Below are 27,583 nucleotides of genomic sequence, written 5' to 3' on the forward strand. Positions count from 1 at the left end.
CAGCGTCCCTTAGAGTACACACGAAGGAAAGAACCGGCCCAACTGCACATATACAAAAAAATATATGCCAATCCAACGTGGAAACCGAAGAGAATACAACAAATATATAAACCGCAACGAAAAACATAAACGATCAAATATGCAAGCCAGGATGTGACATACAATCAAACACTCGACACATAATCCAACCACAAAAATAAAACCAGAGATTAAAAACGCTGTTATTAAACCAGCCACATTGTGAATAACTGTCTACGTGTATCAGATGCTGTAAAGCCTCTCAAGTCATTTTTATAAAGTGTATGTGATACTGGGCTATGTAAAACAAAAACGGAATTATAGATAATATAGGAACGTGAATTTATGAACATGAATACAGATGCAAGGTATTTAAAAATACCTTGCACCATGGTGCATACCTGTCCATGGTGCTGAAAATAATGTAAGATGCTCTCATCCCAAACAATGTTATTATGCCTGTCTTGTTCTATTTCAACTTGCTTAAAAAAATATTTTGGCACTCCAATGACTGTTTTAATTCTATTTGAATGTCCTTTTGTTGTGTTTCATTTGCATTTTTTCACGATGCGTTTGACTTGCCTTGTTAATGAAATGAGCTGTATGAATGAGCATGCTTTCTCTTGCCACAGTTCACTAGCAATATAACAAACAACAGATGGGGAAAGAATGAAACAGAGACTACATTATCAAACTAACCTCTAGAGGAGAGTCTGGTTCATCCAGGATGCTCTTCTCACTCTGTATCCGCTGCATCGTCCCTGTAGAACTGGGGTCCATTATCAGCACGTTCTGACTACCGACTCCGCCGAATTTACAGTCACTCTTTCTGGAGTCAGTCGTCCTGCACACCTCGTAGTTGTACACGTGTTGGAGAGTCCCTGTCCCCAAAGTGTCTGAGTAACGTGGTGGATAATACGGAATCACAGGGAGATTGGAGTGATACGTGACGCGAGACTGTCTCCACCTGTAGATCTTCACTGATATAATAACCACTAAACACGTGATGAAGAGGAAGGACACGACAGCCAAAGCCAGCACTAAGTAGAAAGTCAGGTTGTCATTGTACTCCTTGTCATGTGTAAAGTCAGTGAACTCAGACAGCACTTCAGGGAAGCTGTCCGCCACCGCCACGTTAACAATGACTGTAGCTGAACGAGAGGGCTGCCCGTTGTCCTCCACGATAACAGTCAGTCTTTGTTTCACAGCATCTTTATCAGTGACTTGGCGGATAGTTCTTATTTCTCCATTCTGTAAGCCCACTTCAAACAGCGCCCTGTCGGTGGCTTTCTGCAGTTTATAGGAGAGCCAGGCATTCTGTCCAGAGTCCACATCCACAGCCACCACTTTAGTGACCAGATAGCCCACATCTGCTGAACGAGGCACCAGTTCAGCCACCAGAGAGCCACCAGTCTGGACTGGGTACAGCACCTGAGGAGGGTTGTCGTTCTGATCCTGGATCAGTACTTTCAAACTGGCATTGGTACTGAGTGGAGGGGAGCCTCCATCCTGCGCCTTTACTACCAGCAGGAGTTGTTTAATCTGTTCGTAGTCAAATGACCTCACTGCATGAATAGCTCCAGTTTCAGTATTTATAGAGACGTAAGAAGAGGTCGGACTGCCGTTGATTTGTATTTCTTCGAGAAAGTATGATATTCTAGCGTTTTGATTCCAGTCAACGTCCTGTGCTTTGACAGAAAATATGGACACCGCAGGGGAATTGTTTTCTGGAACATGAGCAACGTAGCTAATTGTATCAAATACTGGGGCATTGTCATTCACGTCAGAGATTCTCAAACGTAATGTAGTTGTGCTTGACAATGATGGCGAGCCAGAATCACTTGCCCTGATAGTTATGTTATATTCCGGGATGACTTCTCTGTCAAAAGCTGAGTCCGTTATTAATGCATAGTAATTAGTCAATGTTGATCTTATTTTAAATGGTAAACTACTATCTGTTGTACAAACAATTTGGCCATTTTGCTCTGAGTCTGCGTCAATTACATTAATAATTGCCACTGTGGTACCCGAGGGAGAATCCTCCGGAACCGGGCTGGAGAATGACATCACATTTATGACTGGCGCATTGTCGTTGATGTCTACAATCTCAATTAACACCTTACTTGAATCGGTCAGACCTCCTTGGTCCATTGCTTCAATCATTATTTCATATTTTTTATCTTTTTCATAATCCACTTGCCCTGAAAGTGTTATGGTTCCCGTACTATCGTCTAAATAAAATATGTCAGCCAGCTGCTCTTTCATGTTTGAAAATCTATATGTGATAAGACCATATGATACACTGTCCGCATCACTTGCATTCACTGTCGTAATATAGGTGCCCTTTGATGAATTTTCAAAGACAGTAGACCTGTAGAGAGACTGGTTGAAAATGGGAGGATTATCATTAGCATCAAGAACAGTAATATCTATATTTACTGTCCCAGATCGAGGGGGAGTTCCACCATCAACAGCGATGAGCTTCAATGATATTCGTGGCTCGCTTTCTCTATCTAACGGTTTTTGTAAAATCATTTCGGCATTTTTTCGACCATCTGGACTTGAGTGCTGCTTTAAACCAAATATGTCATTAGTAGTCAGTATGTATTTTTGAAGACCGTTGCTTCCTACATCTGCGTCTTCAGCACTGGCTAACAAAAAGCGTGATCCCAGTGTGGCAGATTCGCTTATTTCCAATTTAATTTCGTTCTTCCTAAATGTCGGAGAATTATCATTTATGTCAATTATTTCCACTGTCACTCGATGTAATTCCATCGGATCTTCTAAAATCACCTCAAAACTGAAGCTGCACGGCGTTACGTCTCCACAAAGCTGCTCTCGGTCTATTTTCTCGTTCACGACTAAAACGCCTTTGTCTGTTTTCAGCTCGGTGTACTGGATGCTTTGTCTTGTCACGATACGGGCACGGCCAGAACGAAGCCTTTGCACATCCAAACCAAGGTCTTGAGCCACGTTACCGATAAGTGATCCCTTTTTCAGCTCCTCTGGAATTGCATATCTGATTTGTCCGGACACGATGTCGTTGAGACACAAAAAGAGCAGCATAAACAGCCACACTGACCTGCAATTCAAACGCCCTTTTTCGCAAGGATATTTTCCAAACGCCATTGCACAACTTATAACGTGATAGCAAAACCTACTGTATACAATCCAGAGAAAACAAAGCCAGTTGAATAAAGTAATCCTTCGATTTCAAAGTCCTCGCTTCGAATGAAATTGTGTCCGTAGTCCTGCTTGAAGCACAGTTTGTCTTCTCCCCTGGCTGAACGGCAAAATGAGGGCTCTGCCTCCACTGAATAAACTCTGAACACTTGTTTCACTAACCAACAGCGTCCCTTACTGTCCAAAGCACGAATATCATTACCAATAGAAGATGTGGTGTGAAATAATTACAAGATAATAACGGCAACATTATAATATTGGACATTACAATTCAATTCAACCCGGAACTCCTGCTCCATATGAATTAAGCAGCAATTCACACAATACAGTCACTTAAATGTCCATGAGTTGTGGTTCTTCAAATGCGCATGCGTCACTGGACACACGTGAGACCAAAGGGCATCCACTCAAAGACCAATGAAAAAACGCATACATAATAAAATGTGAAGATTAATATGTCAACGGTCTCACCTCTAGAGGAGAGTCTGGTTCATCCAGGATGCTCTTCTCACTCTGTATCCGCTGCATCGTCCCTGTAGAACTGGGGTCCATTATCAGCACGTTCTGACTACCGACTCCGCCGAATTTACAGTCACTCTTTCTGGAGTCAGTCGTCCTGCACACCTCGTAGTTGTACACGTGTTGGAGAGTCCCTGTCCCCAAAGTGTCTGAGTAACGTGGTGGATAATACGGAATCACAGGGAGATTGGAGTGATACGTGACGCGAGACTGTCTCCACCTGTAGATCTTCACTGATATAATAACCACTAAACACGTGATGAAGAGGAAGGACACTACAGCCAAAGCCAGCACTAAGTAGAAAGTCAGGTTGTCATTGTACTCCTTGTCTTGTGTAAAGTCAGTGAACTCAGACAGCACTTCCGGGAAGCTGTCCGCCACCGCCACGTTAACAATGACTGTAGCTGAACGAGAGGGCTGCCCGTTGTCCTCCACGATCACAGTCAGTCTTTGTTTCACAGCATCTTTATCAGTGACTTGGCGGATAGTTCTTATTTCTCCATTCTGTAAGCCCACTTCAAACAGCGCCCTGTCTGTGGCTTTCTGCAGTTTATAGGAGAGCCAGGCATTCTGTCCAGAGTCCACATCCACAGCCACCACTTTAGTGACCAGATAGCCCACATCTGCTGAACGAGGCACCAGTTCAGCCACCAGAGAGCCACCAGTCTGGACTGGGTACAGCACCTGAGGAGGGTTGTCGTTCTGATCTTGAATATGTATTTTAACTGTGGTATTGCTGCTTAAAGGCGGGGAGCCTCCATCCTGTCCTTTCACAAAAACATTTAGAGTTTTAATTTGCTCATAGTCAAATGATCGAACTGCCTGAATAACTCCACTTTCTGCGTTCACTGATATGTAAGTGGATATTGGGTTACCGTTGATCTGAGTATCAATAAGCAGGTAAGACACTCTTGCGTTTTGCCCCGAGTCAGAGTCGTGTGCTTTAACGGAAAACACAGATAATCCTGGGGCGTTATTCTCCATGACATTAGCTTCATAATAACTCTGTTCAAACATGGGTGCGTTATCATTTACATCAGACACCCGAAGTGTTATTGTCTTGTCAGTCGACATTAGTGGGCTACCTTCATCCGTAGCCGTGAAAGTTATATTGAAATTAGGATTACGCTCTCTGTCAAGGACACCGTTTGTCACTATAGTATAATAATTCTTTAGAGATGAGTGGATTGCAAACGGGATATTGCCGTTAACTGAGCAGTCTACTTTTCCATTTTTGCCTGAATCTAAATCTTTGATGTTTATAATAGCTACAGTAGTTCCACTGGGAGAATCCTCAGCGATGGCACTAGAGAACGACGTCACTGTTATTACAGGTGCATTGTCATTTACATCCATCACCTCAATTATAACATTTGTAGATGTGCTCTGTCCACCTTGGTCTTTTGCTTGCACACCAATCTCATATATTTTATTTTCCTCATAATCAATCATACCGTTTACAGTTAAATCGCCGCTGTTTTCATCCAGATGAAAAAGTTCAGCAACATTACTAGACATGCGATTAAAGTGGTATGTGACACGGCCATTCATCCCTTCATCTGCATCGGTGGCACTCAAACTCACCACTAAAGTTCCTTTTGGAACATTTTCTTTAACAGACGCCTTGAAAATTGATTGAGTAAACACCGGAGCGTTGTCATTTGTGTCTCGGACAGTTACATGGATTTTAAGTGTGCCTGATCTTTGTGGTTCACCGCCGTCCACAGCAGTTAGCGTGAGAAGCATCTTTTCCTCTTTCTCGCGGTCTAAGGCAGTAGAAAGATACAACTGTGCATATTTATGACCATTTGGGCTGGACAGGACCTTAATATTAAAATGTGTTGTTGGGTGTAACGTGTAACTGTGTAAAGTGTTGATGCCAACATCCGGGTCGGTGGCACTCTCTTGTAATATTTCGGTTCCTGAGAGAGCAGATTCAACTATTTCTATATACACTTCTTTCTCATGAAACACAGGTGCATTATCATTTACATCTAAGACTTCAACGACAATACTATGAAGTTGCATTGGATTCATCATAATCATTTCAAAATTCAAGCTGCAGGGCGCTGACTGCCCGCAGAGCTGCTCTCTATCTATTCTTTCTCCCACGACAAGAATCCCTTTGTCTGCATCCAGCCTAATAAACTCGCTGCTATCGCCGCTAACAATTCGGGCACCGCCTGTCAGCAGTCTTTTAGCGTCGATGCCTAAATCTTCGGCAACATTTCCTACAAAGGAGCCCTTTCTCATCTCCTCCGGTACGGAGTAACGGATCTGACTGACGGTCGAATCAATGAGAAAAACAAGGATGAAGGCCCGTACCTGCCATGTAATCGTGGCTTCTCTGTTGATACAATACATATTCAAGAAGCAATCCAACAAACTCTGCATGAAATATAATGCAAAAAGCCAGTCTGTTACCACGTATCGTCCATCTGTTGATGTGTGTATAATCCACAGTGTGACAACGTATTAGAATAAATCCTTGGTGAAAAAGAAGACCGAATGCCCTGCTCTCCGCGGTATACTGAGATGAGTACAAGAGATGTAGCTGCAGTTCAAAAGCTTCACATGCGTTTTAAAGACCAACAGCGGCCCTTAGAGTCGGATATGAAGATAACAAGTGATGTCAGAAAAGACAGAAAAACTAAAATTCAGATGAGAATGCGTATGAGCCAGCTGAGGTTGTATGTTTTAGAAGTTATATTTGAGTAAAAGTGTGCATTTATATGCTGACATTTGTTTTGCAAAATGTAGCTTATACGGGTTTTAGGTGACACAAAGAGATAACATGGGAGAGCAAAATGTATATAGTAACCAGACATGTTCAGTGGAAACATTTCCGAAATATTAGATGTGCGGTCTAACTCCACAACAAATAAAGGAAGAAGAAACAAAGAGGTCAATGGATATTTTCCAAATACAACCAACCCAAAACACTCAATGCAGTACAAATAACTTTAGACATTGGTGACCTGTATCAACACAAGCGTTTAAAAGTCTGCATTTCCCTCACTGACTTTCTCAATTCAGAAACGTAACTATGAGAGGAGCTGTCCATCACTACTGGTGCTGAAGATGCCCTCTGAAAGGCAGCGAGACAAGCTATTAAGACAGGTCATATATGTAATCTAAAGAAAATACTGTAGCGTGGCAATGTGTGTAAATATGGATCTAATAACCAACCTCTAGAGGAGAGTCTGGTTCATCCAGGATGCTCTTCTCACTCTGTATCCGCTGCATCGTCCCTGTAGAACTGGGGTCCATTATCAGCACGTTCTGACTACCGACTCCGCCGAACTTACAGTCACTCTTTCTGGAGTCAGTCGTCCTGCACACCTCGTAGTTGTACACGTGTTGGAGAGTCCCTGTCCCCAAAGTGTCTGAGTAACGTGGTGGATAATACGGAATCACAGGGAGATTGGAGTGATACGTGACGCGAGACTGTCTCCACCTGTAGATCTTCACTGATATAATAACCACTAAACACGTGATGAAGAGGAAGGACACGACAGCCAAAGCCAGCACTAAGTAGAAAGTCAGGTTGTCATTGTACTCCTTGTCTTGTGTAAAGTCAGTGAACTCAGACAGCACTTCCGGGAAGCTGTCTGCCACCGCCACGTTAACAATGACTGTAGCTGAACGAGAGGGCTGCCCGTTGTCCTCCACGATAACAGTCAGTCTTTGTTTCACAGCATCTTTATCAGTGACTTGGCGGATAGTTCTTATTTCTCCATTCTGTAAGCCCACTTCAAACAGCGCCCTGTCTGTGGCTTTCTGCAGTTTATAGGAGAGCCAGGCATTCTGTCCAGAGTCCACATCCACAGCCACCACTTTAGTGACCAGATAGCCCACATCTGCTGAACGAGGCACCAGTTCAGCCACCAGAGAGCCACCAGTCTGGACTGGGTACAGCACCTGAGGAGGGTTGTCGTTCTGGTCCTGGACTACTATTCTAACTATAGCCAAAGAACTCAGAGGAGGGGATCCAGCATCACGAGCAGTTACGTTAAATTCAAACCACTTGAGTTGCTCATAATCAAACGACCTCACTGAGTGAATGACACCACTTTCCGAATTCACTGACACTAACGATGACACAGCTGCGCCATTAATCTCTTTCTCCTCCAAGAAATAAGAAACACGAGCGTTTTGGCCCCAGTCTGCATCACTAGCAGTTAGAGTGAACACAGAAAACCCAGGAGAGTTATTCTCTGGTACAGTCTTACTATATTCTGATTGGTCAAATGTGGGAGGGTTGTCATTCACGTCAGACACTTTTACATTAATGTGTTTCCTGCTAGTCAGAGGCGGGGAGCCTTGGTCAGACACGGTTATGGTGAGGTTATACTCAGGAACACTTTCTCTGTCTAAGACGTTATCTGTTACGATGGTATAATATCCTGTTAATGAAGACTCGATTTTAAAAGGCATGTCAGAGTTAATGGAGCACTTGACAACACCGTTACCATCAGAGTCTTCGTCATCAACGTTAATTACAGCTATAGTTGTACCTGGAGGAGAATCCTCGGATATCGAGTTAGAAAATGACATCATCTGTATTGTAGGGACGTTGTCATTCTCATCAATTATTTGAATTATAACGTTGCATGTATCTGAATAACTTCCGTGATCACTGGCCTTAACGTTTAATTGATACGTCTTGGATTTTTCAAAATCTAGTTTACCTGCAACTTTAATCTCTCCAGTTTTAACATTTACTTCAAAAAGCTGCTTCGCTTCTCTGGTGACATGAGCTATAGAATAAGTAACTTCGCCATAGTGTCCTTTATCTGCGTCCTTTGCCCTCACAGAGGTTACTACTGTTCCTTCTGGAGAGTTCTCCTTGACTTCTGCTTTATAAACAGGCTGACTGCACACTGGCGCATTATCGTTCGCATCGAGCACAGTGATGTGAATACGTACTGTCCCTGATCTGTGTGGTTCCCCTCCATCTGAAGCAATCAGCACGAGTGTGTGGGTCTCCTCTTTCTCTCGGTCTAACGGGTTTTGTAAAACCATTTCTATCAGTGTTCCTCCATGAGCCCGACTCTGTACTTCCAATTTAAAATGATCTACGGGCTTGAGGATGTATTTTTGAATGTCGTTAATTCCAACATCGGGATCATATGCACTCTCTAGAGAGAAACGAGTACCCGTTGCAGCATTTTCAACAATATTCAAACTGATTTCATCCTTTGGGAACGACGGGCTGTTATCGTTTATGTCTATTACTTCCACGACTACCCGGTAAAGCTGGATTGGATTTTCTAAAATGACCTCGAAACTGAAGCTACAGGGCGTCGTCTTTCCACACAGCTCTTCTCGGTCGATTCGCTCTTTAATCACAAGGGTGCCTTTGTCTCGGTTTAAATCAACGTACTGTCGGCTTCCTTTCGTAATGATACGAGCTTTACCTGATATGAGCCTCGACACATCCAAACCTAAATCTCTAGCGATGTTTCCGACAAAAGACCCCTCTGCCTGCTCCTCCGGTACGGAATAGCGAGCCTGTCCAGCCACTGAGCTCAGCTTAAAAAGACAAAGAATGACAAACAGTGCTCGTCCTCGGCCTCTGAGATCGGTTATCCACATCCGAGCCATCATGAATCCAAAGGCACGGACACCGTAATCCCTTCCAATGTATAGATGGTGTACTTAAATCCACAAAGAAAACAAACGTAACAGTATCTTCAGCAGAGAACGTCCTCGAGAAATGTTACATTTCAAACCAGCAGCCAGACCGTCTTCTCTCTAAACTGAGAAGCACTGAACGGAATGAAAGGGGTGGACCGGTGCACTGCTCTGACTGATAGTCAGTGGTGTATCAACAGCGGCGCTCAGAGCCCATTCAAGGTAAGTGAAGTGTACAATATTAGTGAACATGAATATGTTGAAATAAAAAATGAACAATCAATATTGATGTCTACAATATCATGGCCAGGGACATTTAAAATACTAATTTCATGAAATGAATTATGCAAGTAACGTTATATTTGCAAGTTTTGAAAAACTGGTACTTTTAGTATTATTAATATCAATTTAAATATAATTATTTTGTGCATAACTTTAATTATATATGTTTTTTTGAAATTGTGTTATTGTTAAAATAATAATAATATCAATAATACAAACATTGCTAATTATTATCATTATTATTAGTGGTATGGTGGTATTAGTTCCATTCATTTGTTTCTGATTAGAAGTGACGAGAAAAGTGAAAAGTTGTCAAGACAGAAACTGCTTTCAGAAAGAAAAAAAAAGGAGCTGTCCACACTGTAGTCCTGAATATAACTTTGTGTTAGGTTTAACTGTAACAAGATATTGCAATTTCAGTTAGGTTTAGAGAAACAATATCTGACGGAGTAAACACGTTGAGAATTGTTCCTCACCTCTAGAGGAGAGTCTGGTTCATCCGGGATGCTCTTCTCACTCTGTATCCGCTGCATCGTCCCTGTAGAACTGGGGTCCATTATCAGCACGTTCTCACTACCGACTCCGCCGAACTTACAGTCACTCTTTCTGGAGTCAGTCGTCCTGCACACCTCGTAGTTGTACACGTGTTGGAGAGTCCCTGTCCCCAAAGTGTCTGAGTAACGTGGTGGATAATACGGAATCACAGGGAGGTTGGAGTGATACGTGACGCGAGACTGTCTCCACTTGTAGATCTTCACTGATATAATAACCACTAAGCACGTGATGAAGAGGAAGGACACTACAGCCAAAGCCAGCACTAAGTAGAAAGTCAGGTTGTCATTGTACTCCTTGTCTTGTGTAAAGTCAGTGAACTCAGACAGCACTTCAGGGAAGCTGTCCGCCACCGCCACGTTAACAATGACTGTAGCTGAACGAGAGGGCTGCCCGTTGTCCTCCACGATAACAGTCAGTCTTTGTTTCACAGCATCTTTATCAGTGACTTGGCGGATAGTTCTTATTTCTCCATTCTGTAAGCCCACTTCAAACAGCGCCCTGTCTGTGGCTTTCTGCAGTTTATAGGAGAGCCAGGCATTCTGTCCAGAGTCCACATCCACAGCCACCACTTTAGTGACCAGATAGCCCACATCTGCTGAACGAGGCACCAGTTCAGCCACCAGAGAGCCACCAGTCTGGACTGGGTACAGCACCTGAGGAGGGTTGTCGTTCTGGTCCTGGATCAGTACTTTCACAGTCACGTTGCTACTGAGTGGAGGGGAGCCTCCATCTTGCGCTCTGACAGTGAAAAGCAGCTGTTTGATTTGCTCATAATCAAATGAACGCACCGCGTGTAAAACTCCACTTTCTGAATTTAAAGAAATATATTCTGAAAGTGGAGACCCACCGATATAAGTATCTTCCAGAATATACGATACACGGGCGTTCTGGTTTTCATCAGGATCTTTAGCCCTGACAGTATAAAGTGAAACCCCTGGAGAGTTATTCTCTAAAATAAAAGCATTGTAAACACTTTCTGAAAATAGTGGAGCATTATCGTTCACATCAGAGACCTTTAAATAAAAGGTTCTTTTAGTTGAGAGAGGAGGCATTCCTGCATCTGTCGCAACAACAGTGATGTTATACTCTGAAACAGTTTCACGATCTAACACAGTATCTGTTACCAAAGTATAGTAATTTCTTAAATTAGATTTAATCTTGAAAGGTGCATTTTGTTCTATTCTACAGATAATTTGTCCGTTTTCTCCTGAATCGAGGTCTTTTACGTTTATAATGCCAACAGTTGTACCAGGAGGAGAGTCTTCTGACACAGGACTAGTGAATGACATCACGCTAATCGTAGGGGCGTTGTCATTTACATCAGTTACTTCAATTATAACTTTGCTTGAATCTGTCAAACCTCCCTGATCTTTTGCCTCAATTCTAAGTTCGTGCTTTTTGTCTTTTTCATAATCAATTAAACCTGTGATTAAAATTATACCTGTTTTTTCATCGACTGTAAACAAATTGTTGATACCACTGTTGATGTCTGAAAAATAATACGTTACGATACTATTTGGACCAAAATCTGCGTCACTGGCATTAACAGTGGTGACGTAAGTATCTCTAGGAGAGTTTTCCATGACTGTAGCTTTGTACACAGATTGATTAAATAGAGGTGCATTATCATTGGCATCAAGAACAGTGATGTCAATATTTACTGTACCAGATCTCTGCGGACTTCCACCATCAACAGCAATTAGCTTTAGAGACATATTAGGGTTTGTCTCTCTGTCTAATGGCTTCTGAAGCACCATCTCTGCATATTTCTTTCCATTTGCATTCGAGTTTTGTTTCAAAATAAAATTCTCATTCTCGGTGAGAAAATATTCGCTTAGTCCATTGATGCCCACATCTGCGTCGTCTGCACTATTTAAAGGAAAACGACCGCCAGTATTAGCTATTTCACTTATTTCAAAATGGATTGTGTCTCTTTTGAACGTTGGAGAATGATCATTTATGTCTGTTATTTCAACTGTAATTTGATGTAACTCCATTGGGTTTTCTAAAATTACCTCAAAGCTGAAACTGCACGGAGTTACGTCTCCACAAAGCTGCTCGCGGTCTATTCTCTCTTTCACGACTAACATCCCTTTGTCTGTCTTCAGCTCGGTGTACTGGATGCTCTCTCCGGTCACGATACGGGCCCGACCAGAACGCAGCCTTTTCAGATCCAAACCAAGGTCCTGAGCTACATTACCGATGAGGGAGCCTTTCTTCATCTCCTCCGGAATTGAATATCGGATATGTCCGCTCACCAAATGGTTGAGATAAAAAAATAACAACAGAAGCTTCCAATTGTGTTCGCAGCCAAAGCGCCATTTCCCGCACCGGGAGGGTGGTATTCCACATGCCATTGCAAAAGAAAGATATTAAAAGCGGCGTTAACGATCCCAGCACTCAACGTATTATGAAAAAAAAAAAAAAACATACACCTAAAGAAACACGATGTCGACTTTTCTATTTACTCGATGTCCAAATAGAGATATTATTAAGTGCAAGTATGCTTCCTCGAATGTCCGCCCACATAATGAACGCGGTCTCTTTCTATCTCATAAACCAATGTGATAAGGGAGGAGGCTGTGTGGTAATGTTTTAGACATGATGTTGGATTGACCAACAGCGTCGCTTAGAGTCCAAAATCAGGAATACCGCAAATCTGGAAATAATGAGTGGTTAAGTAAAGCTGTATGCTGAGTACTAAAATATCTAACATGATTACAACACGGTACTCAGGTAAATAACTATTACAAAACTAAGTATTATCAGAATGTGCAGTAAAAAATGCAAATATTTGAATAGATACAGCATTGCAGCACACACATTAACAAAAGAAAATCTGACTATATTCCTATCATGATGTAAGCAATCATTGGGGGAAATAATACATCGAGGCTTGATAGTTTATGTTCAGTGAGAGCAGTACAAGGAGCCTTTTTGATTGTCCCACCAATTTATATCCGATGAAAACCTCTGCTCTTTTTTTTGTGAAATATTGTGAAATATTATTGAAAATAGAAATAACCCGAAACATTAAAGTGCATTCAAAAACTAGCAAGATACCAGTCCAGGTTGACACAAAATGCAAAGATGTAAAAATATTGTGAAACAAAAAAAGTACCATTCATCGAACTTAGCTGCTATTGTATGTTGAATATGAGCAGGAGTTTTCTTATCAAGTGCTGCAAAAGGTCAGATGCTGTCCATGGTGCTGATAGGACAGCATATGGCAACACTTCACTATCAATGCAACTAAATATAGAAGGAGAAACAACAACAAATAGACAATGCTAAATTATTGAACTAACCTCAAGAAGAGAATCATAGGAGACATAAAAAACTTCTGACACAACTGACTAGAATTAAGTCACGAGGACAGTGAAAACTAAAAAAACACTCTCAGTTAAAGAGGAGCTGTCCATGGTGTGGTGCTGAAAATAACTGCGTGTACTTGTTTTGGGGTAAAACTGCATTTTGGAATTTAGGTTAATTTGAGAGAAACAATGTTGAACAAAACAATAATTTCGCATATTGTTGCTCACCTCTAAAGGAGAGTCTGGTTCATCCAGGATGCTCTTCTCACTCTGTATCCGCTGCATCGTCCCTGTAGAACTGGGGTCCACTATCAGCACGTTCTGACTACCGACTTCGCCGAACTTACAGTCACTCTTTCTGGAGTCAGTCGTCCTGCACACCTCGTAGTTGTACACGTGTTGGAGAGTCCCTGTCCCCAAAGTGTCTGAGTAACGTGGTGGATAATACGGAATCACAGGGAGATTGGAGTGATACGTCACGCGAGACTGTCTCCACCTGTAGATCTTCACTGATATAATAACCACTAAACACGTGATGAAGAGGAAGGACACTACAGCCAAAGCCAGCACTAAGTAGAAAGTCAGGTTGTCATTGTACTCCTTGTCTTGTGTAAAGTCAGTGAACTCAGACAGCACTTCCGGGAAGCTGTCCGCCACCGCCACGTTAACAATGACTGTAGCTGAACGAGAGGGCTGCCCGTTGTCCTCCACGATAACAGTCAGTCTTTGTTTCACAGCATCTTTATCAGTGACTTGGCGGATAGTTCTTATTTCTCCATTCTGTAAGCCCACTTCAAACAGCGCCCTGTCTGTGGCTTTCTGCAGTTTATAGGAGAGCCAGGCATTCTGTCCAGAGTCCACATCCACAGCCACCACTTTAGTGACCAGATAGCCCACATCTGCTGAACGAGGCACCAGTTCAGCCACCAGAGAGCCACCAGTCTGGACTGGGTACAGCACCTGAGGAGGGTTGTCGTTCTGGTCCTGGACTACTATTCTAACTATAGCCACTGAACTCAGAGGAGGGGATCCAGCATCACGAGCAGTTACGTTAAATTCAAACCACTTGAGTTGCTCATAATCAAACGACCTCACTGAGTGAATGACACCACTTTCTGAATTCACTGACACTAAGGAAGACACAGCTGCGCCATTAATCTCTTTCTCCTCCAAGAAATAAGAAACACGAGCGTTTTGGCCCCAGTCTGCATCACTAGCACTGAGAGTGAACACAGAAAACCCAGGAGAGTTATTCTCTGGTACAGTCTTACTATATTCTGATTGGTCAAATGTGGGAGGGTTGTCATTCACGTCAGACACTTTTACATTAATGTGTTTCCTGCTAGTCAGAGGCGGGGAGCCTTGGTCAGACACGGTTATGGTGAGGTTATACTCAGGAACACTTTCTCTGTCTAAGACGTTATCTGTTACGATGGTATAATATCCTGTTAATGAAGACTCGATTTTAAAAGGCATGTCAGAGTTAATGGAGCACTTTACAACACCGTTACCATCAGAGTCTTCGTCATCAACGTTAATTACAGCTATAGTTGTACCTGGAGGAGAATCCTCGGATATCGAGTTAGAAAATGACATCATCTGTATTGTAGGGACGTTGTCATTCTCATCAATTATTTGAATATTAACTTTGCAGGTATCAGAATATCCTCCGTGATCACTGGCCTGAACGTTTAATTGATACGTTTTTAATTTTTCAAAATCTAGGTTACTTGCAACTGTAATCTCTCCAGTTTTAACATTTACTTCAAAAAGTTGCTTCGCTTCTCTGGTTACATGTGCTATAGAAAATGTTACGTCACCATTGACTTCTTTATCTGCGTCATTTGCACTCACAGAGGTTACTACTGTTCCTTCTGGAGAGTTCTCCTTGACTTCTGCTTTATAAACGGGCTGACTGCACACTGGCGCATTATCGTTCGCATCGAGCACAGTGATGTGAATACGTACTGTCCCTGATCTGTGTGGTTCCCCTCCATCTGAAGCGATCAGCACGAGTGTGTGGGTCTCCTCTTTCTCTCGGTCTAACGGGTTTTGTAAAACCATTTCAATAAATGTCCCTCCTTCAGACTGGCGCTGTACTTCCAATTTAAAATGGTCTACTGGTTTGAGCATGTATTTTTGAATGTTGTTAATTCCAACGTCGGGATCGTCTGCACTCACCAAAGAAAAGCGAGTACCCGTTGCAGCATTTTCTACGAGTTTTAAATGTATTTCATCCTTTGGGAACGACGGGCTGTTATCGTTTATGTCTATTACCTCTACGGTTACCCGGTAAAGCTGGATTGGATTTTCTAAAATGACCTCGAAACTGAAGCTACAGGGCGTCGTCTTTCCACACAGCTCTTCTCGGTCGATTCGCTCTTTAATCACAAGGGTGCCTTTGTCTCGGTTTAAATCAACGTACTGTCGGCTTCCTTTCGTAATGATACGAGCTTTACCTGATATGAGCCTCGACACATCCAAACCTAAATCTCTAGCGATGTTTCCGACAAAAGACCCCTCTGCCTGCTCCTCCGGTACGGAATAGCGAGCCTGTCCAGCCACTGAGCTCAGCTTAAAAAGACAAAGAATGACAAACAGTGCTCGTCCTCGGCCTCTGAGATCGGTTATCCACATCCGAGCCATCATGAATCCAAAGGCACGGACACCGTAATCCCTTCCAATGTAAAGATGGTGTACTTAAATCCACAAAGAAAACAAACGTAACAGTATCTTCAGCAGAGAACGTCCTCGAGAAATGTTACATTTCAAACCAGCAGCCAGACCGTCTTCTCTCTAAACTGAGAAGCACTGAACGGAATGAAAGGGGTGGACCGGTGCACTGCTCTGACTGATAGTCAGTGGTGTATCAACAGCGGCGCTCAGAGCCCATTCAAGGTAAGTGAAGTGTACAATATTAGTGACAATTAAGATGTTGTAATAAAAAATGAACAATCAATAATGATGTCTATAATATCATGGCCAGGGACATTTAAAATACTAATTTCATGAAATGAATTATGCAAGTAACGTTATGTTTGCAAGTATTGAAAAACTGGTACTTTTAGTATTATTAATATCAAAATGAGTATAAATATAATTATTTTGTGTATAACTTTAATTATATATGATTTTTTTGTATTTGTGTTATTGTTAAAATAATAATATAAATAATACAAACATTGCTAATTATTATCATTATTATTAGTGGTATGGTGGTAATAGTTCCATTCATTTTTTTCTGATTAGAAGTAATGAGAGAAGTGAAAAGTTGTCAAGACAGAAACTGCTTTCAGAAAGAAAAAAAAGGAGCTGTCCACACTGTAGCCCTGAATATAACTTTGTGTTTGGTTTAACTGTAACAAGCTATTGCAATTTCACTTAGGCTCAGAGAAACAATATCTGACGGAGTAAACACGTTGAGAATTGTTCCTCACCTCTAGAGGAGAGTCTGGTTCATCCAGGATGCTCTTCTCACTCTGTATCCGCTGCATCGTCCCTGTAGAACTGGGGTCCATTATCAGCACGTTCTGACTACCGACTCCGCCGAACTTACAGTCACTCTTTCTGGAGTCAGTCGTCCTGCACACCTCGTAGTTGTACACGTGTTGGAGAGTCCCTGTCCCCAAAGTGTCTGAGTAACGTGGTGGATAATACGGAATCACAGGGAGGTTGGAGTGATACATGACGCGAGACTGTCTCCACCTGTAGATCTTCACTGATATAATAACCACTAAACACGTGATGAAGAGGAAGGACACTACAGCCAAAGCCAGCACTAAGTAGAAAGTCAGGTTGTCATTGTACTCCTTGTCTTGTGTAAAGTCAGTGAACTCAGACAGCACTTCAGGGAAGCTGTCCGCCACCGCCACGTTAACAATGACTGTAGCTGAACGAGAGGGCTGCCCGTTGTCCTCCACGATAACAGTCAGTCTTTGTTTCACAGCATCTTTATCAGTGACTTGGCGGATAGTTCTTATTTCTCCATTCTGTAAGCCCACTTCAAACAGCGCCCTGTCTGTGGCTTTCTGCAGTTTATAGGAGAGCCAGGCATTCTGTCCAGAGTCCACATCCACAGCCACCACTTTAGTGACCAGATAGCCCACATCTGCTGAACGAGGCACCAGTTCAGCCACCAGAGAGCCACCAGTCTGGACTGGGTACAGCACCTGAGGAGGGTTGTCGTTCTGGTCCTGGATCAGTACTTTCACAGTCACGTTGCTACTGAGTGGAGGAGAGCCTCCATCTTGCGCTCTGACAGTGAAAAGCAGTTGTTTGATTTGCTCATGATCAAATGAACGCACCGCGTGTAAAACTCCACTTTCTGAATTTAAAGAAATATATTCTGAAAGTGGAGACCCACCGATATAAGTATCTTCCAGAATATACGATACACGGGCGTTTTGGTTTTCATCAGGATCTTTAGCCCTGACAGTATAAAGTGAAACCCCTGGAGAGTTATTCTCTAAAATAAAAGCATTATAAACACTTTCTGAAAATAGTGGAGCATTATCGTTCACATCAGAGACCTTTAAGTAAAAGGTTCTTTTAGTTGAGAGAGGAGGCATTCCTGCATCTGTCGCAACAACAGTGATGTTATACTCTGAAACAGTTTCACGATCTAACACAGTATCTGTTACCAAAGTATAGTAATTTCTTAAATTAGATTTAATCTTGAAAGGTGCATTTTGTTCTATTCTACAGATAATTTGTCCGTTTTCTCCTGAATCGAGGTCTTTTACGTTCATAATGCCAACAGTTGTACCAGGAGGAGAGTCTTCTGACACAGGACTAGTGAATGACATCACGCTAATCGTAGGGGCGTTGTCATTTACATCAGTTACTTCAATTATGACTTTGCTTGAATCTGTCAAACCTCCCTGATCTTTTGCCTCAATTCTAAGTTCGTGCTTTTTGTCTTTTTCATAATCAATTAAACCTGTTATTAAAATTACACCTGTTTTTTCATCGACTGTAAACAAATTGTTGATACCACTGTTGAGGTCTGAAAAATAATAGGTTACGATACTATTTGGACCAAAATCTGCGTCACTGGCATTAACAGTGGTGACGTAAGTATCTCTAGGAGAGTTTTCCATGACTGTAGCTTTGTACACAGATTGATTAAATAGAGGTGTATTATCATTGACATCAAGAACAGTGATATCTATATTTACTGTACCAGATCTCTGCGGACTTCCACCATCAACAGCAATTAGCTTTAGAGACATATTAGGGTTTGTCTCTCTGTCTAATGGCTTCTGAAGCACCATCTCTGCATATTTCTTCCCATCTGCATTCGAGTTTTGTTTCAAAATAAAATTCTCATTCTCGGTGAGAAAATATTCTCTTAGTCCATTGATGCCCACATCTGGGTCGTCTGCACTATTTAAAGGGAAACGAACGCCATTGTTAGCTGATTCGCTTATTTCAAAGTGGACTGTGTCTCTTTTGAACGTGGGAGAATGATCATTTATGTCTGTTATTTCAACTGTAATTTGATGTAACTCCATTGGGTTTTCTAATATCACCTCAAAGCTGAAACTGCACGGCGTTACGTCTCCGCATAGCTGCTCGCGGTCTATTCTCTCTTTCACGACTAACATCCCTTTGTCTGTCTTCAGCTCGGTGTACTGGATGCTCTCTCCGGTCACGATACGGGCCCGACCAGAACGCAGCCTTTTCAGATCCAAACCAAGGTCCTGAGCTACATTACCGATGAGGGAGCCTTTCTTCATCTCCTCCGGGATTGAATATCGGATATGTCCGCTCACCAAATGGTTAAGATAAAAAAATAACAACAGAAGCTTCCAATTGTGTTCGCAGCCAAAGCGCCATTTTCCGCACCGGGAGTAGGTTGGTTTTCCACATGCCATTGCAAAAAAAAAAAAAGAGATTAAAAGCGGCGTTAACGATCCCAGCACGCAACGTATTATGAAAAGAAGAAAAAAAAGACTCAACATACATCTAAAGAAACACGATGTCGACTTTTCTATTTACTCGATATCCAATAGAGATATTAATAAGTGCAGGTCTGCTTCCTCGGATGTCCGCCCACATAATGAGCACGGTCTTTTTCTCTTTCATAAACCTGTGATAAGGGAGGAGACTGTGTGGTAATGTTTTAGACATGATGTCGGATTGACCAACAGCGTCGCTTAGAGCCCAAAATCAGGAATACCGCAAATCAGGAAATATTGAGTGGTTGAGTAAAGCTGTATGCTGGATACTAAAATATCTAAAATGATTACAACACGGTACTTAGGTAAATAACTATTAAGTATTAAAGTATTATCACTTTGGATATTAGCATGATCGTGTAGAATTTGCAATACAAAATGTTAATATTTTAATAGAAACAGCATTGCAGCACAAATTAACAAAAGCAAATCTGACTATATTTCTATCATGATGTAAGGAATCATTGGGGGAAATAACACATTGGGGCTTGGTAGTTTATGTTCAGTGAGAGCAGAAAAAGGAGCCTTGTTGATTGTCCCACCAATTAATATCTGATACAAACCTTTTTTTTTTTTTATCACAAGTGAAACATTATTGAAAATAGAAACAACCCGAAACGTAAAAGTGCTTTAAAAAACTAGCAAGATACCAGTCCACGTTAAAAGAACATGCAAATATGTAAAACATATTTTGGGTGAAACCAAAACAGCACCATTCATCTAATTTAACTGCTATTGTATGTTAAATATGAGCAGGAGTATTCTTATCAAGCACTACAAAAGTTCAGACGCTGTCCATTGTGCCGAATAGGACAGTATAGTGGCAACACTTCACTATCAATGCAACTAGAACAAGAAGGAGTAAAAACAGCAAATAGACAACGCTACATTATTAAACTAACCTCAAGAAGTGGATCATAGGAGAAATAAAAAAAACTTCTGACACAACTGATTAGAAGTCATGAGGACAGTGAAAACTAATAAGCATTCTCAGTTAAAACCTTTTAAGCCCCGAATGGACCTATATAGGTCCTTTTTTAAGATTTTAATTAAACTGTGTAAAACATTACAATAATCATGAACAAATATATTGATGCTACACATCAAATTAAACAAGAAAACCTGGGCTACAATAATTAGTCAGCCATTTCAACACAACTCAAACACCAACTAAAATAATTATTAAAATAAAATAGTTATAATTTTGTCACGAGTCAGCCCACTCTGCATGTTTCCGGAACTAGCAGCCCGTAGCTTGGTGCTATCAGAAAAAGATAAATAGCAGAAAGCAAGACAATTCCACACAGATTCCAAATCTATTCACCAAATCCCTCTGCTGCAAAGCATCACCGAGATACGAACCAAAGAACACAGCAACATAAATCGCTGAGTCAGCACATTTTGAAATTTTATTTTTTTTTGTTGAAAAAATGCATTTTCCCCAGTAAATCCACACTGACACAAGTTTATTTAACACCATAAGTCATATGAAAGTGAAATACAAGGTTTGCTACATGAAAAAATTCAAATGTCACAGATGCGCGAAAATATGCGCAAATGTGCCGAAATGCAAATTTTGAAAACCTCGCCTGAATTCTCTCTGTACTTTACCCAATCTGACTTTGTTCTGCTTCACTTTTTCAAGTGAAAACAGTGCAGAGAGACTGTTCACATATTGTGCTATGATTTGGGAGAGCTCCAGGGCTTAGTGAAGCATCATTTCAAGGAGATAATCATCCTGAAAGTGTTTTTTTCTACAGGCGGACCTGGAACTTGTATTTGTTCTGTGTTTCAATCTTTATTTACTCTTAGCCAGCAACATATATACTAATATTTACACATCTCACCAAAAGCTCACAAATGTTGCCGTTATTATAACACCAAAATTATTCAAATAGCCCTTGTGGTTGCAGAGATACACCCTTTTTAGTTTGGGTATGCTATTTCGAGCTAAATCCTAAAAAATGCCTTGGAGCATAACGGGGCTTATAAGGTTAAAGAGGAGCTGTCCATTTTGTGGTGCTGAAAATAACTGCGTGTACTTGTTTTTTGGGGAAACTGCATTTTGGAATTTAGGTTAATTTAAGAGAAACAATGTTGAACAAAACAATTACTTGCATATTGTTGCTCACCTCTAGAGGAGAGTCTGGTTCATCCAGGATGCTCTTCTCACTCTGTATCCGCTGCATCGTCCCTGTAGAACTGGGGTCCATTATCAGCACGTTCTGACTACCGACTTCGCCGAACTTACAGTCACTCTTTCTGGAGTCAGTCGTCCTGCACACCTCGTAGTTGTACACGTGTTGGAGAGTCCCTGTCCCCAAAGTGTCTGAGTAACGTGGTGGATAATACGGAATCACAGGGAGATTGGAGTGATACGTCACGCGAGACTGTCTCCACCTGTAGATCTTCACTGATATAATAACCACTAAACACGTGATGAAGAGGAAGGACACTACAGCCAAAGCCAGCACTAAGTAGAAAGTCAGGTTGTCATTGTACTCCTTGTCTTGTGTAAAGTCAGTGAACTCAGACAGCACTTCCGGGAAGCTGTCCGCCACCGCCACGTTAACAATGACTGTAGCTGAACGAGAGGGCTGCCCGTTGTCCTCCACGATAACAGTCAGTCTTTGTTTCACAGCATCTTTATCAGTGACTTGGCGGATAGTTCTTATTTCTCCATTCTGTAAGCCCACTTCAAACAGCGCCCTGTCTGTGGCTTTCTGCAGTTTATAGGAGAGCCAGGCATTCTGTCCAGAGTCCACATCCACAGCCACCACTTTAGTGACCAGATAGCCCACATCTGCTGAACGAGGCACCAGTTCAGCCACCAGAGAGCCACCAGTCTGGACTGGGTACAGCACCTGAGGAGGGTTGTCGTTCTGGTCCTGGACTACTATTCTAACTATAGCCACTGAACTCAGAGGAGGGGATCCAGCATCACGAGCAGTTACGTTAAATTCAAACCACTTGAGTTGCTCATAATCAAACGACCTCACTGAGTGAATGACACCACTTTCCGAATTCACTGACACTAAGGAAGACACAGCTGCTCCATTAATCTCTTTCTCCTCCAAGAAATAAGAAACACGAGCGTTTTGGCCCCAGTCTGCATCACTAGCACTGAGAGTGAACACAGAAAACCCAGGAGAGTTATTCTCTGGTACAGTCTTACTATATTCTGATTGGTCAAATGTGGGAGGGTTGTCATTCACGTCAGACACTTTTACATTAATGTGTTTCCTGCTAGTCAGAGGCGGGGAGCCTTGGTCAGACACGGTTATGGTGAGGTTATACTCAGGAACACTTTCTCTGTCTAAGAAGTTATCTGTTACGATGGTATAATATCCTGTTAATGAAGACTCGATTTTAAAAGGCATGTCAGAGTTAATGGAGCACTTGACAACACCGTTACCATCAGAGTCTTCGTCATCAACGTTAATTACAGCTATAGTGGTACCTGGAGGAGAATCCTCGGATATCGAGTTAGAAAATGACATCATCTGTATTGTAGGGACGTTGTCATTCTCATCCATTATTTGAATTATAACTTTGCATGTATCTGAATGTCCTCCGTGATCACTGGCCTTAACGTTTAATTGATACGTCTTGGATTTTTCGAAATCTAGTTTACCTGCAACTTTAATCTCTCCAGTTTTAACATTTACTTCAAAAAGCTGCTTCGCTTCTCTGGTGACATGAGCTATAGAAAATGTTACATCACCATTGACTCCTTTATCTGCATCATTTGCACTCACAGTGGTTACTACTGTTCCTTCTGGAGAGTTCTCCTTGACTTCTGCTTTATAAACAGGCTGACTACACACTGGCGCATTATCGTTCGCATCGAGCACAGTGATGTGAATACGTACTGTCCCTGATCTGTGTGGTTCCCCTCCATCTGAAGCAATCAGCACGAGTGTGTGGGTCTCCTCTTTCTCTCGGTCTAACGGGTTTTGTAAAACCATTTCAATAAATGTCCCTCCATCAGACTGGTTCTGTACTTCCAATTTGAAATGATCTACGGGCTTGAGGATGTATTTTTGAATGTCGTTAATTCCAACATCTGGGTCGTATGCACTCTCCAGTGAGAAACGAGTAGTTGATGCAACACTTTCAACTATATTTAAATTGATGTCATCCTTTGGGAACGATGGGCTGTTATCGTTTATGTCTATTACCTCTACGGTTACCCGGTAAAGCTGGATTGGATTTTCTATAATGACCTCGAAACTGAAGCTACAGGGCGTCGTCTTTCCACACAGCTCTTCTCGGTCGATTCGCTCTTTAATCACAAGGGTGCCTTTGTCTCGGTTTAAATCAACGTACTGTCGGCTTCCTTTCGTAATGATACGAGCTTTACCTGATATGAGCCTCGACACATCCAAACCTAAATCTCTAGCGATGTTTCCGACAAAAGACCCCTCTGCCTGCTCCTCCGGTACGGAATAGCGAGCCTGTCCAGCCACTGAGCTCAGCTTAAAAAGACAAAGAATGACAAACAGTGCTCGTCCTCGGCCTCTGAGATCGGTTATCCACATCCGAGCCATCATGAATCCAAAGGCACGGACACCGTAATCCCTTCCAATGTATAGATGGTGTACTTAAATCCACAAAGAAAACAAACGTAACAGTATCTTCAGCAGAGAACGTCCTCGAGAAATGTTACATTTCAAACCAGCAGCCAGACCGTCTTCTCTCTAAACTGAGAAGCACTGAACGGAATGAAAGGGGTGGACCGGTGCACTGCTCTGACTGATAGTCAGTGGTGTATCAACAGCGGCGCTCAGAGCCCATTCAAGGTAAGTGAAGTGTACAATATTAGTGACAATTAAAATGTTGTAATACAAAATGAACAATCGATATTGATGTCATATATTTAAAATAATAATTTCATGAATATAGTTCTGCAAGTAACGCTACATTTTCAAGTATTGAAAAACTGACCCTTATAGTATTATTAATATGAGTATAAATATGAATATTATTATTTAGTGTATAACTTTATATATATATATATATATTGTATTTGTGTTATTGTTAAAATAATAATAATATCAATAATACAAACTGTGCTGATTATTATTCGTGTTATGGTGGTAATAGTTGCATTAATTTTTTTCTGATTAGAAGTGATAAGAGAAGTGTAAAGTTGTCAAGACAGAAACTGCTTTCAGGAAAAAAAGGAGCTGTCCACACTGTGGTCCTGAATATAACGTTGTGTTTGGTTTGACTGTAACAATCTATTGCAATTTCAGTTAGGCCCAGAGAAACAGGAGTAAACACGTTGCATATTGTTCCTCACCTCTAGAGGAGAGTCTGGTTCATCCAGGATGCTCTTCTCACTCTGTATCCGCTGCATCGTCCCTGTAGAACTGGGGTCCATTATCAGCACGTTTTGACTACCGGCTGCGCCGAATTTACAGTCACTCTTTCTGGAGTCAGTCGTCCTGCACACCTCGTAGTTGTACACGTGTTGGAGAGTCCCTGTCCCCAAAGTGTCTGAGTAACGTGGTGGATAATACGGAATCACAGGGAGGTTGGAGTGATACATGACGCGAGACTGTCTCCACCTGTAGATCTTCACTGATATAATAACCACTAAACACGTGATGAAGAGGAAGGACACTACAGCCAAAGCCAGCACTAAGTAGAAAGTCAGGTTGTCATTGTACTCCTTGTCTTGTGTAAAGTCAGTGAACTCAGACAGCACTTCAGGGAAGCTGTCCGCCACCGCCACGTTAACAATGACTGTAGCTGAACGAGAGGGCTGCCCGTTGTCCTCCACGATAACAGTCAGTCTTTGTTTCACAGCATCTTTATCAGTGACTTGGCGGATAGTTCTTATTTCTCCATTCTGCAAGGCCACTTCAAACAGCGCCCTGTCTGTGGCTTTCTGCAGTTTATAGGAGAGCCAGGCATTCTGTGCAGAGTCCACATCCACAGCCACCACTTTAGTGACCAGATAGCCCACATCTGCTGAACGAGGCACCAGTTCAGCCACCAGAGAGCCACCAGTCTGGACTGGGTACAGCACCTGAGGAGGGTTGTCGTTCTGGTCCTGGATCAGTACTTTCACAGTCACGTTGCTACTGAGTGGAGGGGAGCCTCCATCTTGTGCTCTGACAGTGAAAAGCAGCTGTTTGATTTGTTCATAATCAAGTGAGCGCACCGCGTGTAAAACTCCACTTTCTGCATTTATAGATATATATTCTGAAAGTGGAGACCCACCGATATAAGTATCTTCCAGAATATACGATACACGGGCGTTCTGGTTTTCATCAGGATCTTTAGCCCTGACAGTATGAAGGGAAACCCCTGGAGAGTTATTCTCTAAAATAAAAGCATTGTAAACACTTTCTAAAAATAGTGGAGCATTATCGTTCACATCAGAGACCTTTAAGTAAAAGGTTATTTTAGTTGAGAGAGGAGGCATTCCTGCATCTGTCGCAACAACAGTGATGTTATACTCTGAAACAGTTTCACGATCTAATACAGTATCTGTTACCAAAGTATAGTAATTCCTTAAATTAGATTTAATCTTGAATGGTGCATTTTGTTCTATTCTGCAATGTACTTGTCCATTGTCACCTGAATCAAGATCTTTTACGTTTATAATGCCAATAGTTGTACCAGAAGGAGAGTCTTCTGACACAGGACTAGTGAATGACATCACATTAATGACTGGTGGGTTATCGTTCACATCAATCACCTCAACTATAACTTTACTCGAGTCTGTTAAAGCTCCTTGGTCTGTGGCTTCAATGCCTATTTCATATTTCTTAGCTTTTTCATAGTCTACCTGGCCTGAGAGAAATATCACACCCGTTGTTTTATTTATTTTGAATAAACTGTCAATATTGCCTTGCATTTTGGAAATAAAATAATAAATCAACCCATTGGATCCACTATCTGCGTCAGATGCATTTACAGTGATGATATAAGTTCCTTTTGCGGCATTTTCCATGACATTGGCCTTATATACTGACTGATTAAAAATAGGAGAATTATCGTTCGCATCTAGGACAGTGATATCTATATTTACTATACCAGATTTCTGTGGTGTCCCACCGTCAACTGCCATCAGCTCTAGAGACAGACTTGGATATCGCTCTCTATCCAGGGGTTTCTCAAGTACCATTTCCGCATATTTTCTTCCGTCAGAATTTAAATGTTTTTTTAAAATAAAATTTTCATTTGGAGATAAATGATAATCCTGGAGCCCGTTGGCTCCTACATCAGGATCATTGGCTGTTGGCAAAACAAAACGTGCTCCCGGTGCGGCTGATTCTCCAATCGTTAATTGCATCCCTTGCTGATGAAAAGAAGGTGAATTGTCATTAATGTCCAACACTTCGACCGTAACGTGATGTAGTTCCATCGGGTTTTCTAAAATCAAATCAAAGCTGAAGCTGCACGGAGTTACGTCTCCGCAAAGCTGCTCTCGGTCTATTTTCTCATTCACTACCAGCGTCCCTTTGTCTGTCTTCAGCTCGGTGTACTGGATGCTTTCTCCGGTCACGATACGGGCCCGACCTGAACGTAGCCTCTTCACATCAATTCCAAGGTCCAATGCAACATTACCAATAAGGGATCCCTTCTTCATCTCTTCCGGAATCGAGTAACGTATTTGACCACTGGCAATATGACTGAGAAAAAGGCCAAACAGAACGATTTGCGACGTCTGTCTGTAGCACAAACGCCATCTTTGAGGCCGATAGTCATATTTTCCGAAATCCATGTTCTCGAAAAGACTATATGAAATGATACTATCCAAACACTTGTCTTATAAAACCGAAAAAATAACAATAACGCAATTCACGTGTGTTATATAACAGAAATATTTGTATTCCAAGCGTCCTTTCTCTCGTGGTGAAAAATACGAAACCAAGAAGTCTGTATGCGCCCACCTCAACGGCATTCACTGTTTAAAGCATACCGACTCTCCACAGAGCACAACAGCACCGCCTAAAACACTTGTTCAGATTCGTTTTTACTTGACCAACAGCGTCCCTTAGAGTACAGTCAATGATGTGCATCACAGTCCAATGGGAACAACTTTTAACTTGAGTTCAACACAAGCTAAAACCTTAACATTAATATGAATTAGTATAT

At 41.8% G+C, this 27,583-nt stretch overlaps 6 protein-coding genes and 1 pseudogene across 7 annotated transcripts; all 7 read right to left on the reverse strand.

The window, feature by feature from the left end:
• Positions 1-699: 699 nt before the first annotated feature.
• Positions 700-3,147, reverse strand: LOC306745941 (protocadherin gamma-A1-like; the record flags this gene model as incomplete). Its single annotated transcript, XM_079228807.1, has 1 exon — positions 700-3,147. The coding sequence occupies one exon, from the start codon at positions 3,145-3,147 to the stop codon at positions 700-702; it is 2,448 nt and encodes an 815-aa protein (XP_079084933.1).
• Positions 3,148-3,651: 504 nt separating this feature from the next.
• On the reverse strand, positions 3,652-6,084 carry LOC306745942 (protocadherin gamma-A5-like; the record flags this gene model as incomplete). The annotated part of the gene is made up of 1 exon (XM_079228808.1): positions 3,652-6,084. The coding sequence occupies one exon, from the start codon at positions 6,082-6,084 to the stop codon at positions 3,652-3,654; it is 2,433 nt and encodes an 810-aa protein (XP_079084934.1).
• Positions 6,085-6,854: 770 nt separating this feature from the next.
• On the reverse strand, positions 6,855-12,551 carry LOC306745943 (protocadherin beta-16-like; annotated as a pseudogene). The gene is made up of 2 exons: positions 12,237-12,551; positions 6,855-9,030 (listed from the first exon to the last, which is right to left on the reverse strand). The product of its transcript is annotated as a protocadherin beta-16-like (transcript).
• Positions 12,552-13,386: 835 nt separating this feature from the next.
• Positions 13,387-16,157, reverse strand: LOC306745944 (protocadherin beta-16-like; the record flags this gene model as incomplete). The annotated part of the gene is made up of 2 exons (XM_079228809.1): positions 13,387-13,405; positions 13,723-16,157. 2 exons carry the CDS (start codon positions 16,155-16,157, stop codon positions 13,387-13,389), a joined length of 2,454 nt encoding a protein of 817 aa, XP_079084935.1.
• A 728-nt stretch (positions 16,158-16,885) lies between these two features.
• Positions 16,886-19,384, reverse strand: LOC306745945 (protocadherin beta-4-like; the record flags this gene model as incomplete). Its single annotated transcript, XM_079228810.1, has 1 exon — positions 16,886-19,384. One exon carries the CDS (start codon positions 19,382-19,384, stop codon positions 16,886-16,888), a length of 2,499 nt encoding a protein of 832 aa, XP_079084936.1.
• Positions 19,385-21,540: 2,156 nt separating this feature from the next.
• Positions 21,541-24,021, reverse strand: LOC306745946 (protocadherin beta-16-like; the record flags this gene model as incomplete). Its single annotated transcript, XM_079228811.1, has 1 exon — positions 21,541-24,021. The coding sequence occupies one exon, from the start codon at positions 24,019-24,021 to the stop codon at positions 21,541-21,543; it is 2,481 nt and encodes an 826-aa protein (XP_079084937.1).
• Positions 24,022-24,722: 701 nt separating this feature from the next.
• Positions 24,723-27,209, reverse strand: LOC306745947 (protocadherin beta-11-like; the record flags this gene model as incomplete). Its single annotated transcript, XM_079228812.1, has 1 exon — positions 24,723-27,209. One exon carries the CDS (start codon positions 27,207-27,209, stop codon positions 24,723-24,725), a length of 2,487 nt encoding a protein of 828 aa, XP_079084938.1.
• Between the last annotated feature and the right edge of the window lie 374 nt (positions 27,210-27,583).

Source organism: Taurulus bubalis (assembly GCF_910589615.1).
Source record: "Taurulus bubalis genome assembly, chromosome: 13".
NCBI classification, from domain to species: Eukaryota; Metazoa; Chordata; class Actinopteri; order Perciformes; family Cottidae; genus Taurulus; species Taurulus bubalis.